Source organism: Pelophylax lessonae (genome assembly GCF_965119305.1).
Source record: "Pelophylax lessonae genome assembly, chromosome: 11".
Classification (NCBI taxonomy): domain Eukaryota; kingdom Metazoa; phylum Chordata; class Amphibia; order Anura; family Ranidae; genus Pelophylax; species Pelophylax lessonae.
Genome location: NC_138778.1, coordinates 11,460,681 through 11,477,884, shown reverse-complemented (window position 1 = coordinate 11,477,884; position 17,204 = coordinate 11,460,681). Strand labels below are relative to the sequence as shown.

At 44.1% G+C, this 17,204-nt stretch overlaps 1 protein-coding gene across 1 annotated transcript in view; it reads right to left on the bottom strand.

Annotated features, from left to right (window-relative positions):
• Nucleotides 1-17,204, bottom strand: part of ABCC3 (ATP binding cassette subfamily C member 3) — a 135,764-nt gene that overhangs the window by 40,946 nt on the left and 77,614 nt on the right. Inside the window, exons 9-17 of the mRNA XM_082272466.1 lie at nt 15,911-16,088; nt 12,943-13,104; nt 10,447-10,539; nt 8,126-8,329; nt 5,036-5,182; nt 4,202-4,289; nt 3,313-3,379; nt 1,163-1,289; nt 727-903 (exon numbers count right to left, since the gene is read on the bottom strand). Of these exons, the coding sequence (XP_082128592.1) occupies nt 727-903; nt 1,163-1,289; nt 3,313-3,379; nt 4,202-4,289; nt 5,036-5,182; nt 8,126-8,329; nt 10,447-10,539; nt 12,943-13,104; nt 15,911-16,088 (1,243 nt within the window). The remainder of the gene's footprint in view (nt 1-726; nt 904-1,162; nt 1,290-3,312; nt 3,380-4,201; nt 4,290-5,035; nt 5,183-8,125; nt 8,330-10,446; nt 10,540-12,942; nt 13,105-15,910; nt 16,089-17,204) is intronic.

Below are 17,204 nucleotides of genomic sequence, written 5' to 3'. Positions count from 1 at the left end.
AATAGTACCCATTTGTTGCTGTCAGTGGGAGGAATAGTACCCCTTTGTTGGTGTCAGTGGGAGGAATAGTGCCCCTTTGTTGGTGTCAGTGGGAGGAATAGTGCCCCTTTGTTGGTGTCAGTGGGAGGAAAAGTGCCCCCTAGGGCCTGATAAAGGCAAGCAAAGGGCCACACCCGGCCACAGTTTGGAGACCCCTGGTTTAGGGGTTAGGTTAAGTTTTAGAGTTGGGAGTAGGACAGTGTGAGACCATTAAAGCTGAACTCCAGACTTCCCTTAGTTATGCAGGCGCCTCCCCTAGCATCTGTTATAGCTGGTCCGCAATTTACGCAGCAAGCAGGACTCCAGATATTTCAAGCTTTTGCAGGAAAACGGGTTCTTGGTATTCTGAGTCACTCTTTTAGCCGTTTGCTTCTAGTGTTGTCCCTTAGCAGAGTTCACCTTTCAGCTTGTGCTGCTGACCTGAGTGCATTGGGAAGCAGCACATGTCAGAGTAAGGGGGTCATAGGGTGTCGGGGGCGGGGGGTACACCTTTTTAACACTTGTTTTTGATGTTGAGAGCCCCGTGCTTCCTGAAGTCCACTGGGCGTTGGTTTCTCAACCCACAAATACAAAGTGCCATTAAAATTGGGCTCAATATTTTCTTTACTTACAGGACAATTTTTTTTTTTCTTGCACATTATTTCTCCTGCAAAGGTAAGCAGCTCATGATGGAGGAGATAAAATTACCTTCTCCCCGATCTCAGTCTGATCTCCTCCCGGCAGCATCTCTAAGTCCGTGACCAGGGCGCATGCTTCCAGAACCTTCTTGTAGTTATTATCACTATCTGGTCGGCCAAACAGAATGTTGTCCTTCAGGGTGGAATTCTGTATCCAGGCCTGCTGGGGTACGTATGCAACCGAACCCTAAAAACAAAGAGATACAAACCGGAAAATGATTAATGATGACTATTAGATCGGTAACTGTGCAAAGATCCAGAGACTCCAGATATCTGGTGTTCAGGATTGAGGGTGTAATGAACGTGAAGGCTGGAGGAGGGGAGGAGCTTCTGATCTTTGTCCAAATATAAAGTACAAGGAAAGAGATACAAAAAAAAGTATCTTATTTTAAGACCTGGTTTATATTATGACGTTGGAAACAAATATAGACAAGAATCCTACCAACCCTGATGGAGACATCCCCTTCCAACTTCTCGGTTTCTCCAAGGAGAGCCGACACCAGAGACGACTTTCCACAGCCGACGTGACCGACGATAGCAACCAGAGAGCCTGTGGGGACCAGCAAATTGATGCTGTGGGAGAGTAAAAGGATCAGAGCAACGCAATTTTTTTTTTTTTAAATACACTTTAATTAATTTTAATGCAAAAAACCCCTATAAAATACCCAAATATTTTTTTTTTTGTTAAAATATATAAAGAAGTTGAAGTTGTTGCATTTCACTGCTTGGAACAATGTGTATGCTATATACAATGTCTTCTTTTCCTTTGTTGTATTATAAAAATTCAATAAAAATCATTGAAAGTAAAATATATAAAGAAGAAAATTGTGCACGCTCGTGAAATGGCCCCCAATTGACAGCACTTAAGAATCTCCATAGGAGACGCTTTAAATTTTTTTACAGGTTACCAGTTTAGAGTTACAGACACCTTTAAGGTCTAGTGCTAGAATTATTGCTCTTGCTATAACCAGAGATGTATAGTAACGAAGTAGAACTACTTAAGTACTGGTACGTATTGATACATCACATGCGTGGTAAGAAAAGCAGTTTACATATGCGGTAGGGCCGCACGATTCTGGATAAAATGAGAATCGCCATTTTTTTTGCTTAGAATAAAAATCACGATTCGATTCTCGGCATGACATCATCTTTCACATTATACAAAAAAATTGGGCTAGCTTTACTGTTTAGTTTTTTAAATTCATTAAAGTGTATTTTTTCCCACAAAACTGAGTTTGAAAGAATTCTGCGCAAATACAGTGTTACATAAAAGATTGCAACGATCACCATTTTATTCTCTAGGGTCTCTGCTAAAAAAAAAAAAAAAAAAAAAATATATATATATATATATAAATATAATGTTTGGGGGTTCTAAGTAATTTTCTAGCAAAAAAAATACTGATTTTAACTTGTAAGCAACATATGTCAGAAAAAGGCTTAGTCTTTAAATCGGAGTTCCACTCGAATGTGCTCTGACCTTGTCAGAAGTGACTCACGCTGATCATAGGTGTGCGCAGCCTATTGCATTAGGGTGTGCACCCCAAAGCTCAAACATATGTGTGTATGTTTGTGTATATACAGTATATATATACAGTATATATATATATATATATATATATATATATATATATATATACACACAAACCGACACACACACTGTTATGAATAAATGTGAACAAACATTTAATAATTTATAAAAACATGGACTGTGACAGTAGGGCAGTGGGCCCTGGACAATAGGGAGAACCTTTGCCGCACTGGGTGATTAGGGTGTGCCCAGGCACACTTGGCACACCCCCTGCGCACGCCTATGATGCTGATAGCAGAGGAAGGAAGCAGCAGACAGAAATGACACTTAGTGCTCTGGATTAAGATGAGTACTCACGGGATATGCTTTGTTCATTTTTCATGTCTGAGGTTTACAACCACTTTAATTGGCAAACTGTGGTCTAACACAGGATAAAACCAGGATTTCTTTTTTTCTGGACACTGTGGGGTTAATTTACCAAGATTGGAGAGTGCAAAATCTGGTTTAGCTCTGCATAACCAATCAGCTTCCAGGTTTTATTGTCAAAGCCTAATTGAACGAGCTGAAGTTAGAAGCTGATTGGCTGCCATGCACAGCTGCATCTGTTTTTGCACTCTCCAGTTTTAGTAAATCAACCCCTATGTGCAATAAGGAAAGTATGAAGCAGGAACTGAGCACCTACTATGAGGCTACTGGGAGCAGCAACACCAGGAAAGGCCAGGAGTCATAGGTGATGGGTTCAGGAAGTCATATCTGCCTTATACACATACTCCTCGTCCTCATTATTTCCTACACACTGCCTGGATACTCAATTAGAGACACGGGGCTGAACTACAGTCACTGCGTCCTGCAGTCCTGGTAATGATCTTCTTCCTTTTGATGTCACAGATTCTAAGAAGTGACACCAGGAAGGAAGAGACGATAGTCCAGGAACACATTCACTTCTAGACCTGGCAACCATTACAAAGGTTCAAAAGCTATTTTTTTGGCCACATTTATAACAGAACATAAACAAGGAAAAGAAAGAAAACGCATTTGTGTCATTTCTATGATTATTAATATTCTTACTTTTGTAGCACGGGTTCGATGTTTCTCGCCCAGCTGAATGTCCCATTGTGCACCGTGATGGCATTTCCTGGCAATGACACAAAGAAAAAGCTAGTTTGCTTTGACTATGATTCTTTTGTTATTATGGCTTAGAAATAAAAAGGTATAAATTCCTTTGCTTGTAATGTGCAGAGCCAACACTAGGTGGTGCAAAATCATTCCAATGTATTTTTTCTTGCTGCATTGGCTCTACGAGTACAGTAAACCCCAGCTCCATCGCGGTTGTTTTTGCGGTGCCGGTATATTGCGGGTTTTTTTGTAATGTTATTTTACTATACAAATCATTAAAAATTAAATATTTTTGTGTTTTCCATAGCTCTTGCTATGTCTCTCAGTATCTTTTATGTGTTTAAATGAGTTTCTATTGTTTTAAAAGTGTGTTTAAAGACCTTAAAATGCTTTTACACGTACAGTGACCGTAAAAACAACATGCCTACAATGCATTTTAATAGGGTTTTTCTATTTCGCGGATTTTCACTTTTCGCGGCTGGGTTCGGAACGTTGATAAAATCCTTTATTGTCACCGTGCCAGACAAATCGGGAACGAAATGTTGACGCGTTTCACACGGCACCCACACCGTATTGCTGTCCATAAGGCTCCATTCACATATAGGTGTCTCGGATTGCGGGCAGAATTGCCCACAATCCCAAACCATTGCAAGTCGCAGGACGCCCGTGTGATTCCAGTGACTTGCAATGGCACCCCAAACGCGGTGCGATTTTGCCGCGATTGTCGCCCGATGAATCGCGGTAAAATCGCACAAACAGAATCGCTGGACGCTGGTCACCCAAAATAAGTTCTTGTACTTTTTTTTTTGCCCTTTGAGGGGCAGGAAACAAGTTAACTTACCGGGAAGAGTCTTATCCTTGTTCACGGCATCGGGGTCCAGTTCATCATTGGCCAGGAAATTCTGAATTCTTTTTATAGAGACGCTTGCCTGCGGCAGAAGATAAAATGAGCGATGTTGTCAGTGAGCAGGCCATGGACGTATCGTGACTGCAGGTTATAGATATGGGGAGGAGCAGAGCCCCTTTGTGGTTGTCAGAAGCAGAGCTGAATTTTTTTTTATTATTTATGAGTTTGATAGTCAGAATTCTGAGTTTTGAAAGTCAGAATTCTGAGATTAAAAGTCAGAATTCTGAGATTACAAGTTTGGACGATGCTAAAATTTATTAAACACAATTCTGAGATTATATGATGGCCCCAGGACTCTTTTATAATAAGATGGAAGAGCCCTGTGGCCATCATAAAAAAATGTTTAAAGATTTCTGAGCTTGAATTTTTTTTTTTTACAGAATTAGGAGTTTGAAAGTCAGAATTCTGAGTTTGAATGTCAGAATTCTGAGATTAAAAGTCAGAATTCTGAGTTTGAATGTCAGAATTCTGAGATTAAAAGTCAGAATTCAGACTTTCAAACTCAGAATTCTGTAAAAAAAAAATAAAAAATGTTCTTCAAGCTCAGAAATCTTTAAAAAAAAAAAAAATGTTATGATGGCCCCAGGGCTCTTCCATAGGACAACAATGATGATTTTTCTACAAATCTAAATATTTTTTGTTGCAGGCATTACATTAAATGTTACACAATGCCACCTATTATTTACTGGCAGAAGTCCAAAGATCACCATTTCCGTGTATTTCTTATCTAGATATGAAGGAATTGGCACATATTTAGGATTTGCTCACCTGTGCCAGGTTGCTGATGACTTGGGGCAGCATATTCAGAGGGAATCTCAGAATATTGAACAGTGAGAGGGACACGAACGCTTTTTCTGCATCCAGAATGTTCTCCTCACGAACGCTGACGTACACCGCAAACGTGGTCAGCGCCACCTACAAAGTGATGGAAAAATAAGACAGGACTTCTTCATACAATATTACTCCTCCCGTCTGTAAACGTATAACCCCACCCCTGCGGAGCCTTGAGGAATGTTAGGAAACAAAGAACCTTTGTGTGCTTAGTTCATTATAACATGAAATACAAAAAATCATATGGAGAACACATCCTGAGCTTAAGCCCGGTACCAAACATCCTTATACCACTCCAAACATAACATTCAAGGGATGAGACAAACTGGGACTTTCATAGTACTATAGGCAGAAAAATAAAGTAAAAATCACGCACAAACCACATATTGGCTATCAATCCTGCGCCGGTGACACACATACACAAATAGTTGGTTTTATATTTAAGACTGTATAATCCTAAACTCTGTACTGTCAACTAAATATTAATATACTGCTATAAATAGTGTTAACCCCCCCCCCCCCCAAAAAAAAAAAATCCTACAAATAAAAAAAGGACAAATAGAGCAAAATTTATTAAATACTGTCAAATGCAGAAACCTATTTTGTGCACATAAATACAAAAATACCAACAAATACACATTTCTTTAGCCGAATAGTAAAACCTCAACCCATGTGAAAAATTGTATCCATATACAGGTAAATAAACTAACTATTTTACCTCTATATGGATACAATGTTTCACAAGGGTTGAGATTTTACCATTTGGCTACACAATTGGTATTTTTTGTCATATCTGTGCACAAATGAACTATTTTTGCACTGTTTGCACATTATTATTTTTTTTATATACTCCGTATATTCAAGATTGTAAAGAAATGATTATGGGTAATAATATGCAAGTACCTCCTTCTATAAACCATAAAGTTGGATAGTTTTAGGTTTGGAATGATTTATTATGCTAATGGAAATATTTATGTGATTTTAGATATAGCTCGCTATCTTTTGAGGAAGTGGACTTTGTTTAAGGAAACGCGTAGGGTTGATAAATAGCCTCATTGTATCGATCATAAAGCTGGAAAGTTGTATATTTAGAATGACTCACTATACTAATGTATATAATTATGTCATTTTAGATAGAACTCCGACTATCTGCGGAGGATGGAGACTTTGATCCAGGAAATGCGTAGAATTGATAAATCGCCTCCTCTGTTAGTTTTGGGTATAAAACATTTGAATTAAACGTATGTACATCTGTGTGTAATTCATTTTCGAATTGTCATTTAGTATTGAATCCTATTAGGAGGAATATGGAGAGGAATTATCATTTTATATGAAATATGTGCATACCCCCCCCCCCCCCCCCCATCTACATGTAGTTAATGTTTTGGTAAACATCATTATATTATTGCAAAAAAATAAATAAAAAAGATTTTTAAATAGTTTTTAATGCTTTGCAACAAGTTTAGAATTTCTATGGCACCATGAAAGTTCCAGTTTGTCACATTCGTTGTAAATTCACCCACAGGGGGTAGACATTCCTCCATTGTACATTCACCCACAAAGGGAAACATTCACCCAATAAGAGCAAACATTCATCCACAGGGAGCGGATATTAACCCAGAGAGAACATTCACCCACAGAAGGAAAAATTCACCCAGAGAACATTCACCCACAGAGAACTGACATTTGCCCAGAGCACATTCACCCACAGAGAACTGACATTCACCAAGAGAACATTCACCCACAGGGAGCTGATATTAACCCAGAGAGAACATTTACCCACACAGAACTTGACATTCGCCCAGAGAACATTCACCCACAGTAATTTGACATGCGCCCAGAGAACATTCACCCTCAGAAAATGGACATTTGTCCTGAGAACATTCACCCAGAGAACATTCACCTACAGGGGGCTGACATTAACCCAGAGAGAACATACACCCAGTGTACATTCACCCACAGAGGGAAAAATTCGCCCAGGAAGAGCAAACATTCACCAAGGGAACATTCATCCACAGGGAGCTGATATTAACCCAGAGAGAACATTTACTCACAGAGAACTTGACATTCGCCCAGAGAACATTCACCCACAGTGAATTGACATTCATCCAGAGAGCATTCACCCACAGAGAACGGACATTCGTCCAGAGAACATTCACCCACAGTGGGCTGACATCAACCCAGAGAGAACATACACCCAGTGTACATTCACCCACAGAGGGACAAATTCTCCCAGGAAGAGCAAACATTCACCAAGAGAACATTCATACCACAGGCAGCTGACATTAACCCAGAGAGGACATTGACCAAGTATACATTCACGCACAGAGAACTGACTTTCACCCATAGACAACTTTCATCCACAGAGAACTGACATTCAATCAGACAACATTCACCCACAGAGAACTGACATTCGCCCAGAGAACATTCATACCAGTCATACCACAGGCAGCTGACATTAACTAAGAGAGAACATTCACCAAGTATACATTCACCGAGAGAACTGACATTCACCCAGAGAACATCCATCCACAGCAAACTGACATTCAACCAGAGAACATTCACCCACAGAGAACTGACTTTCACCCAGAGAACATTCACCCACAGAGAATGGCCATTCACCCAGAGAATATTCACCCCCAGAGAACTGACATTCACCCACAGAACATTCATCCAGTGTGCATTCAGCCACAGAGGGAAAAATTCCCCCAGAAAACATTCACCCACAGGAGGACTGACATTCCCCCAGAGAATATTCACCCACCGGGGGCTAACATTAACCCAGAGAGAACATTCACCCAGTATACATTCACCCACAGAGGGAAAAATTCACCCAGAGAACGCTCACCCACAGAGGACTGACATTCACCCAGAGAACATTTAACCACAGAAGACTGACATTCACCCAGAGAACATTCACTGAGTATACATTCAGAAAGCTATGTACAGCACCCTGCTGGCCCCTCCCACCAGCCATGATCTGCCAGCATTGCATAGACAAGCATAGAGCGCACAGAGGCATCTCACCAGGAAGGGGGCGCTGGTCCAGGCGAAGGTGGACAGAGCGTTGAGGTAGGCCGCCTTCCGCAGGACGTTCAACTCCTTGCTGCGGATCTCCAGCACCTTCTGGGCAAAGGACGGCTCCCAGGCGTAGAGTTTGAGGACTTTTATGCCGTTGAGGATCTCATTCATCAGCTTTATTCTGGAATCCTTGTACTGCATCTGCTCCACCTAATCACATGGCAGAGTACACCACAAATCACTGACCCACAACAGCCAATAAGAAAGCTTATTTCTCTGTCCTGACTGTGCTAAACTGAAAGGTGGAATGTGATTGGCTATTAGGGATTATCACTCATTACATGTCAAACAATTCAGTGAACTGACAGTTCTATCCAGAAAACATTGCAGCTGCAGCCTCCTGTTACATGTCACTTAACCACTCCCCCTTTTCTCTTTTACTGTGTCATAGTCAATGAGGAGTTTACAGTGGGCGGAGTCAGGAACCCATTTATAGATTTCATTACCTGGCAGTGTCTTGTATTGAACTGAATGATGTTATTTTTTGGTAGTATGCTGACATCTAGTGGCAGTTTTTGGCCACTACAACATGTTTACTAATGTGATTTTGGTATCTTCTTCTGTCCTCCCCCCTCCTGTTTATGGCTAGTTAGTTCAGGCCTAGCTAGACTCTCCTTGTTTCTTCCATGTTCACCCAGTCAGTGTTGGTTATTCACAGAGAGGGGATTATGAAAGTCATTGGGGTTGATTTCAGAGGCGGCCCGTCCATTCCGGGGGCGCAGGGGCGCTGCCCCCTTAATCTATGCACCCGGCCCTTAATCTACATGCAGGGCGCCAGACGCATGGATTCCAATGGGTTTTTTTTTTTTAAAGTACATGATTAGAGCCGGAGGCGCATCCCTGAACTCTGTACTCTGTATGTAGCGCATCCCTGAACTCTGCACTCTGTATGTAGCACATCCCTGAACTCTGCACTCTGTATGTAGCGCATCCCTGAACTCTGCACTCTGTATGTAGCGCATCCCTGAACTCTGCACTCTGTATGTAGCGCATTCCTGAACTCTGTACTTTGTATGTAGCGCATCCCTGAACTCTGCACTCTGTATGTAGCGCATCCCTGAACTCTGCACTCTGTATGTAGCGCATCCCTGAACTCTGCACTCTGTATGTAGCGCATCCCTGAACTCTGCACTCTGTATGTAGCGCATCCCTGAACTCTGCACTCTGTATGTAGCGCATCCCTGAACTCTGCACTCTGTATGTAGTGCATCCCTGAACTCTGCACTCTGTACATAGCGCATCCCTGAACTCTGCACTCTGTATGTAGCACATCCCTGAACTCTGCACTCTGTATGTAGTGCATCCCTGAACTCTGCACTCTGTACGTAGCGCATCCCTGAACTCTGCACTCTGTATGTAGCGCATCCCTGAACTCTGCACTCTGTATGTAGTGCATCCCTGAACTCTGCACTCTGTACGTAGCGCATCCCTGAACTCTGCACTCTGTATGTAGCACATCCCTGAACTCTGCACTCTGTATGTAGCGCATCCCTGAACACTGCACTCTGTACGTAGCGCATCCCTGAACTCTGCACTCTGTATGTAGCACATCCCTGAACTCTGCACTCTGTATGTAGCGCATCCCTGAACTCTGCACTCTGTATGTAGTGCATCCCTGAACTCTGCACTCTACACTTATCTCACCCCTGAACTCTGCACTCTGTACGTAGCGCACCTCTGAACTCTGTACGTAGCGCACCTCTGAACTCTGCATGTAGCACACCCCTGAACTCTGTACATAATGAACCCCAGAACTCTGCACTTTGTACATAGCGCACCCCTGAACTCTGCAATCTGTAGGTAGTGCATCCCTGAACTCTGCAATCTGTAGGTAGTGCATCCCTGAACTCTGCACATAACACACTCCTGGTATTTATTACCCCTTTAAGATCCTCCTACTGCAATTTGGCCACACCCAGTGGTTCAGTGGGGGGGGGGGGGTGTGGTTGAGTTTTTGCACCTATTCGCTAGGAAGAAAAAGCCCAGCATACATTTATATAGTCTTACAGATACAAACGGTCTTTTGAGGACAACCATAACGTTGATGCTACCCACAATGAAGTTGAGTTTGACACCACTTCTGTAGAAGGTCAACAGAAGGTGAAGAATCCCCTTTAAAATGATTTTTGGTGGGTTGTATGAGAAGTCTTCAAATTTCTGCGCTTTTTTATATTTAATAGAATTTAAAAAAGTGCAGAACTTTTTGAAGAACCCTCGTACATGCAGCTTGCCAGAATTAGGATTGGTCCATGTACTCCAAGGCTCACCTGGAAGGCGCGGGTCTTCATGGCGATAAAAGCGTTAATGGGAATGAGCAGGACCATGACAGCCACTCCTGCTAGGACAGAAGGCCCCAATGTCTGCAAGAAAGAGAATAGAGCATTAAAATATTCCTCTATAGTACAAAGCAGTGCACATTCCCTGGAAACAAATTACTTGCAGTGTCTGTGTAGATGAAGTCCAATATCATAATATTCATCGTATTACTATAAATGTAATTACTAATTATCCACAACGGGGAACAGTGTACCCTCCGAGCATGTGGTGACTGATGCACGACAGTGGTGGCCAACCTTCTTAATTCAGCCCTCTGTAGGGTGATAATTTTAATTTCCATCAAACAATGTCACATCCTTTCCTTCCTAACACATGACCCAGTCCAAACCAGTATAGATCCTAACACATTACCCAGTCCATACCAGTATAGATCCTAACACATTACCCAGTCCATACCAGTATAGATCCTAACACATTACCCAGTCCATACCAGTATAAATCCTAACACATTACCCAGATCATACCAGTATAGATCCTAACACATTACCCAGTCCATACCAGTATAGATCCTAACACATTACCCAGTTCATACCAGTATAGATCCTAGCACATTACCCAAACCATACCAGTATAGATCCTAACACATTACCCAGTCCATACCAGTATAACCCCTAACACATTACCCAGTCCATACCAGTATAGATCCTAACACATTACCCAGTCCATATCAGTACAGATCCTAACACATTACCCAGTCCATACCAGTATAGATCCTCACACATTACCCAGTTCATACCAGTATAGATCCTAAGACATTACCCAGTCCATACCAGTATAGATCCTAACACATTACCCAGTTCATACCAGTATAGATCCTAACACATTACCCAGTCCATACCAGTATAGATCCTAACACATTACCCAGTTCATACCAGTATAGATCCTAACACATTACCCAGTTCATACCAGTATAGATCCTAACACATTACCCAGTCCATACCAGTGTAGATCCTAACACATTACCCCGTCCATACCAGTATACATCCTAACACATTACCCAGTCCATTCCAGTATATATCCTAACACATTACCCAGTCTATACCAGTATAGATCCTAACACATTACCCAGTCCATACCAGTATATATCCTAACACATTACCCAGTCCATACCAGTATAGATCCTAACACACCACCCAGTCCATACCAGTATAGATCCTAACACATTACCCAGTCCATATATCCGTAGCCCGTAGATATTCAACATGAGCTTTTTCCCCATTGAGATCTGATGTGTTTTCAAAGTGTTTCTTTCATCTCTTAGATCAGTGTACATTCGATGTGTATTCTCGCATCTCGGAGTGCATTGTGCAATTCTTCCAGATCTATGCAGTAATCTAGTGTGAGACTTCCTGTAATAAAGACCAGGCACTGCTGCTCCCTCTCCTTGTGCAGGGTGACTGGTCTTGTCTCCGCCCCCTCCTGTAGTTTTCTGCAGGCAGCATGTAGAGGGTGGAGCCTGCCTGGTCCCTCCCACAGGTCTGCTTGTGCAGGGGGACTGGTCTTGTCCGCCCCCTCCTGTAGTTTTCTGCAGACAGCCTGTAGAGGGTGGAGCCTGCCTGGTCCCTCCCACAGCTCTGCTTGTGCAGGGGGACTTGTCTTGTCTCCGCCCCCTCCTGTAGTTTTGTAGTTTTCTGCAGGCAGCATGTAGAGGGTGGAGCCTGCCTGGTCCCTCCCACAGCTCTGCTTGTGCAGGGGGACTGGTCTTGTCCGCCCCCTCCTGTAGTTTTCTGCAGACAGCCTGTAGAGGGTGGAGCCTGCCTGGTCCCTCCCACAGCTCTGCTTGTGCAGGGTGACTGGTCTTGTCTCCGCCCTCTTCTGTAGTTTTCTGCAGGTAACCTGTAGAGGGTGGAGCCTGCCTGCTTCCTACCACAGCTCTGCTTGTGCAGGGGGACTGGTCTTGTCTCCGCCCCCTCCTGTAGTTTTCTGCAGGTAGCCTGTAGAGGGTGGAGCCTGTCTGGTCCCTCCCACAGCTCTGCTTGTGCAGGGTGACTGGTCTTGTCTCCGCCCCTCCTGTAGTTTTCTGCAGGTAGCCTGTAGAGGGTGGAGCCTGTCTAGTCCCTCCCACAACTCTGCTTGTGCAGGATGACTCGTCTTGTCTCCGCCCCTCCTGTAGTTTTCTGCAGGTAGCCTGTAGAGGGTGGAGCCTGCCTGCTCCCTCCCACAGCTCTGCTTGTGCAGGGTGACTCGTCTTGTCTCCGCCCCTCCTGTAGTTTTCTGAAGGTAGCCTGTAGAGGGTGGAGCCTGCTTGGTCCCTCCGACAACTCTGCTCTCTGCACAGGCTATCTACAGCATAGTGATGATGTCACTGCGACTTTTACAGGGTAATATTTGGGCTTGCCAAGGCATTTGATTTACACAATGGGGATTGTGGCTATTGAGGAATATATTTTAACCCACCCCCCCAATGATTGGACCCCAAACATTACCTGCCAAAGGAAGTAAAGAGCCAGGAAGATCTGCAGAGGAGCCGACCACAGCATATTCAGGAAGGTGGTCAGGTCCTGGAATCGCTGAGCATCCACCGACATCAGATTGACCACTTCACCGACCGTAGACGAACGCTTTGCGGCATTCGTGATGACCAGAGACTGCGGACAGAAGGACAGAGAGGCTCAGCAGACATTCTTTACTGTATCAGCGCCATTTTTTTTTTCTGGAATTTAACATTTTGGCGGCAATATACAAAACCAATAAGCCAGTAGCACTAAATTACACATTTAATGGCTGAGCGTGCCAGCAGGGAAGATGTCTGACCTCGGAGGTTCTACAAGCGATAAAAGCAATGAGCGGCCAGAGTGACCCAAAAGCAGACCAAAGATTAACCACTTCTGGACCGGAAGGATTTGCCCCCTTAATGACCAGACCTTTTTTTGCGATTCGGCACTGCGTTATTTTAGCTGACAATTGCGCGGTCGTGCGACGCTGTACCCAAATAAAATCGATGTCCTTTTTTCCCCTACAAATAGAGTTTTCTTTTGGTGGTATTTGATCACCTGTGCGATTTTTAGTTTTTGCGCTAAAAACAAAAAAAAAGAGCAACATATCTGAAAAAAAAAACTGTTATTTTTTTCACTTTCTGCTATATAACATTCCCCCCAAAAAAATGTAAAAATAAAATTTTTTCATCATTTTAGGGCAATTTGTATTCTGCTACATATTTTTGGTAAAAAAAAAAAATCCCAATAAGTGTATTTTGATTGGTTTGCGCAAAAGTTATCGTGTCTACTAACTACGGGAAATTTTTATTTATTTATTTTTTACTAGTAATGGCGGCTATCTGCGATTTTTAGCGGGACTGCGACATTGCGGCGGACAGATCGGACCCCTAACTGACATTTTTTACACTTTTGGGGGGGGGGGGGGGGACCAGTGACATTACTACAGTAATTAGTGCTAAAAATATGCACTGTCACTGTACTAATGACACTGGCAGGGAAGGGGTTAACACCAGGGGTGATCAAAGGGTTAAATGTGTCCCTAGGGGGTGTTTTCTAACGGTGTGGAGGATTGGCTTGCTGCATGAACACAGAGACCTGTGTTCCTAAATAAGAGGGAAATAGGACCCCTGTTTTCATTACTGAGAGAACAGCAGTTTCTGCTGTGTTTACAACGGCAGACTGCCGTTCAGTCTCCACGGGCAGCAATCATGGCCGCCCGCCAGACTCGCTGATTGGCTCCCTCTGTGGCCAATGGGTGTGCACTAGCGGTCCTGCAAAGTGATGTACAGGTACGTCCAGAGGTGTAACTAGAACCTTCAGGGCCCCGGTGCAAAAAACCATGAAGGGCCCCTTGGACCCCTGGCCAGGGCCCTTCCCTTCAAGCCTGGGGTTCTTCCCACTGTTACTGGGGCCCTTTATTACGGTCCGGCAGCGGGACCCTTTCACAAGTTCTGCAGTGGGCCTCCTTCCTGCCATCTTGGGGCCTCCCCACGGTGGTGGAATGCCAGGGCCCGGTCGCAAGGGTGACCTTTGCGATCCTGGAAGTTCACCCACTGGTGTCAGTAGTTTTTTTTTTTGGTATTTTAATTGTATTTTTTTTTTATCATTTTATTTTATTTTTTTACAATGTCACTGACTATGACTCTGTCCATTCAGAAAAGGAAGGAGCTGGTAAATTACATATTTTCTGACCCCTTCCTGGTTCTCTATTGTGACACATCCTCTGCAGCAGCTGGCAGGAGAGGGGAGGGAGCACAGTGGGGGGGGGGGGGGTACAATTAGCCTGCCCATGGATGGATTGAAATTCAGCCGGTCCCTCCCTAACCGGCCAAATTTAGATTATTGTATGGCCGGCTTAGTGGTTATCTGCTAAAAACAATGCTACCAGTTAACCTCTTTATGACCGCCCGCCACAGATGTACTCCCGCTCCCAGGCGAATCACCGTACATATACGGCGCTCGCTCTCGGGAGGCTACGGGGGGGGGGGGGGGTTCGCCCCCGCTCATCAGCGGGGAAGCCAATGCACGGGGCAGGCGGCTCCGATTGCCGCCTGACACCCGCGATCGCTCCCCGCTGAGAGAGAAGAACGGTCGGCTGTTGTAAACACAGCTGATCGTTCTTCTCCCTGGAATGATCACAGAGCGCCTGTGATCCTTCTATATAGGATCACATGTCTCTATGGTCATTCCATAAGCCCCGCCCCCACAGTTAGAAACACGCCCCTAGGCTCACATTTAACCTCTTGATCACCCACAGGGTTAACCCCTTCCCTGCCAGTGTCATTATTACAGTAACAGTGCAGATTTATAGCACTGATTACTGTAGTAATGTCACTGGTCCCACCAAAAGTGTCAAAAATGTCAGTCAGGGGTCCTTATATATATATATATATATATATATATATATATATATTGTTTGGGGGTTCAAAATAGTTTTCTAGCAAAAAAAAAAATGATTTTAGCTTGTAAACATCAAGTGTCAAAAATAGGCCCGGTCCTTAAGTGGTTAAAGGAGATTGTACAATCCTATATACTTTGGAGCTTTGAGCTTCTTGATTACAAACATTACATTATAATGGGGTATTGACTCAACAAAGAGCCTTTCCTCTGTATCTTTCCTGCCGTCTTGTCTTCGGTCAATGTCCCTCCTGTTATACAGCTCCTCCATACAGAGTGAGACTCCATTTACTAAGTCTGAAGAAATATCTCAGTATGTCCCACACTTGGCTTCAAACAGGAGCCTGCTCTGTATATACTTCCAGCACTCAACTTCCTGGAGGCCGGTGTAAGCATCGCCTCTGCCAGCCTGCTTGGGGATTTCAGCTGATGTGTAGCGATGATCGCATTGCAATAGAATAACACACAGCACAGTGAGAAAGGAGTCTCTGCAATTTTCAGTGGCTATCTATACAAGAAGCAAGTCGTAGTTTTTAAACAATGGCTTATCAACATTCACCTTTCGGTATATGATCCCGGTGATGGCGCTCCTCAGCCGCATTCCGGTGACGAAGCAATACTGGAAGTGCTGGTGAAGGATGAGCGTTTGGGCGACGGAGGAAAGAAACATCAACGCGGCGATGCTGAATCCCCACCAGGCCGGCGCACCGGGGTCTTTGACAAAATGTATCAGAACGCTAAAGAGAAAAAGATCCGCACAGAGATCACATTTCCATTTATAAAGGATAACATAATACAATATAATAATGTAAATAATAAATAATAATAAACAAACAATAAATACATAAACAAATAAATAATAACAAATTATTAATAATAATAACAACAAATAAATTCATAAACAATAAATAATAATAGCAATAATAAATATTAGTCCAATATACTGTAACTGTCCCTTCACTTGAGCGGTGCGCCCAGCGGACTCCGTTTTGCTCAGCCCGGGATCGATCCGCCAATCCCCACTGAGAAGGCGGATGACAGCTCTGTCTCCGCTTACTTAGCAGAGACAGACCTGTCAGATCCCCGCTCTCCTCTATGGGAGATCGGATGAGAACGGACCACCTGTCCGTTTTCATCCGATCCCATCCGATTCGATCCTCCAGACGGATGGAAAATAGGGTTTTCCATCCGTCCAGGTTTCACGGATCGGATAGCAGCGGGTGTCAGCCGACATGTCACTGCTGATATCCGCTGCTCCACTGGGCTGCATGGAGCATCCGATCCGGTCCGCCTGAAAAACTGACAGGCGGACCCGATTGGAAATCCCATGTGAAAGCGACCTAAAGCACAGGTGTCAAACACAAGGCCCGCGGGCCGAATGTGGCCCCCCAGGCCATTTCATGTGACCCTTGCACCTCTGCTGCGGCACCCCCCCCCCCTTGTCTCTGCCCCCGCCTTGTCTCAGTAGTCAGCAGCAGAGAGGATAGAACTCCTTTGCCAGATCCTGCACTTCTCTGTGCAGCTGCAGAAAAGCTTGTCTCCCCCCTCCCTTTCTCAGCAGTCCGCAGCAGAGAGGAGGGCAGAACTCCTACTACAGATCCTGCACCTCTCTGTGCAGCCGTAATACCACGTTGCCTCTGCTTCCCCTGGTCTCAGTATTCAGCAGGCTTTGGAAGCTGACTCCAGCCCTCCTCTGGTTCTCCCCCAGACCCTGCACTTTCTTCTTCCCAGATCCACCCGCATCTTCTTCCTGGCAGCAGCACAAGCTAAGGGGGTGCATTGTGATGTAAGGAAGGGTGGGTGACCCTTGACTTCTGATGGTGGGGGGGCTCTTGACATCTCATGTAAGGGTG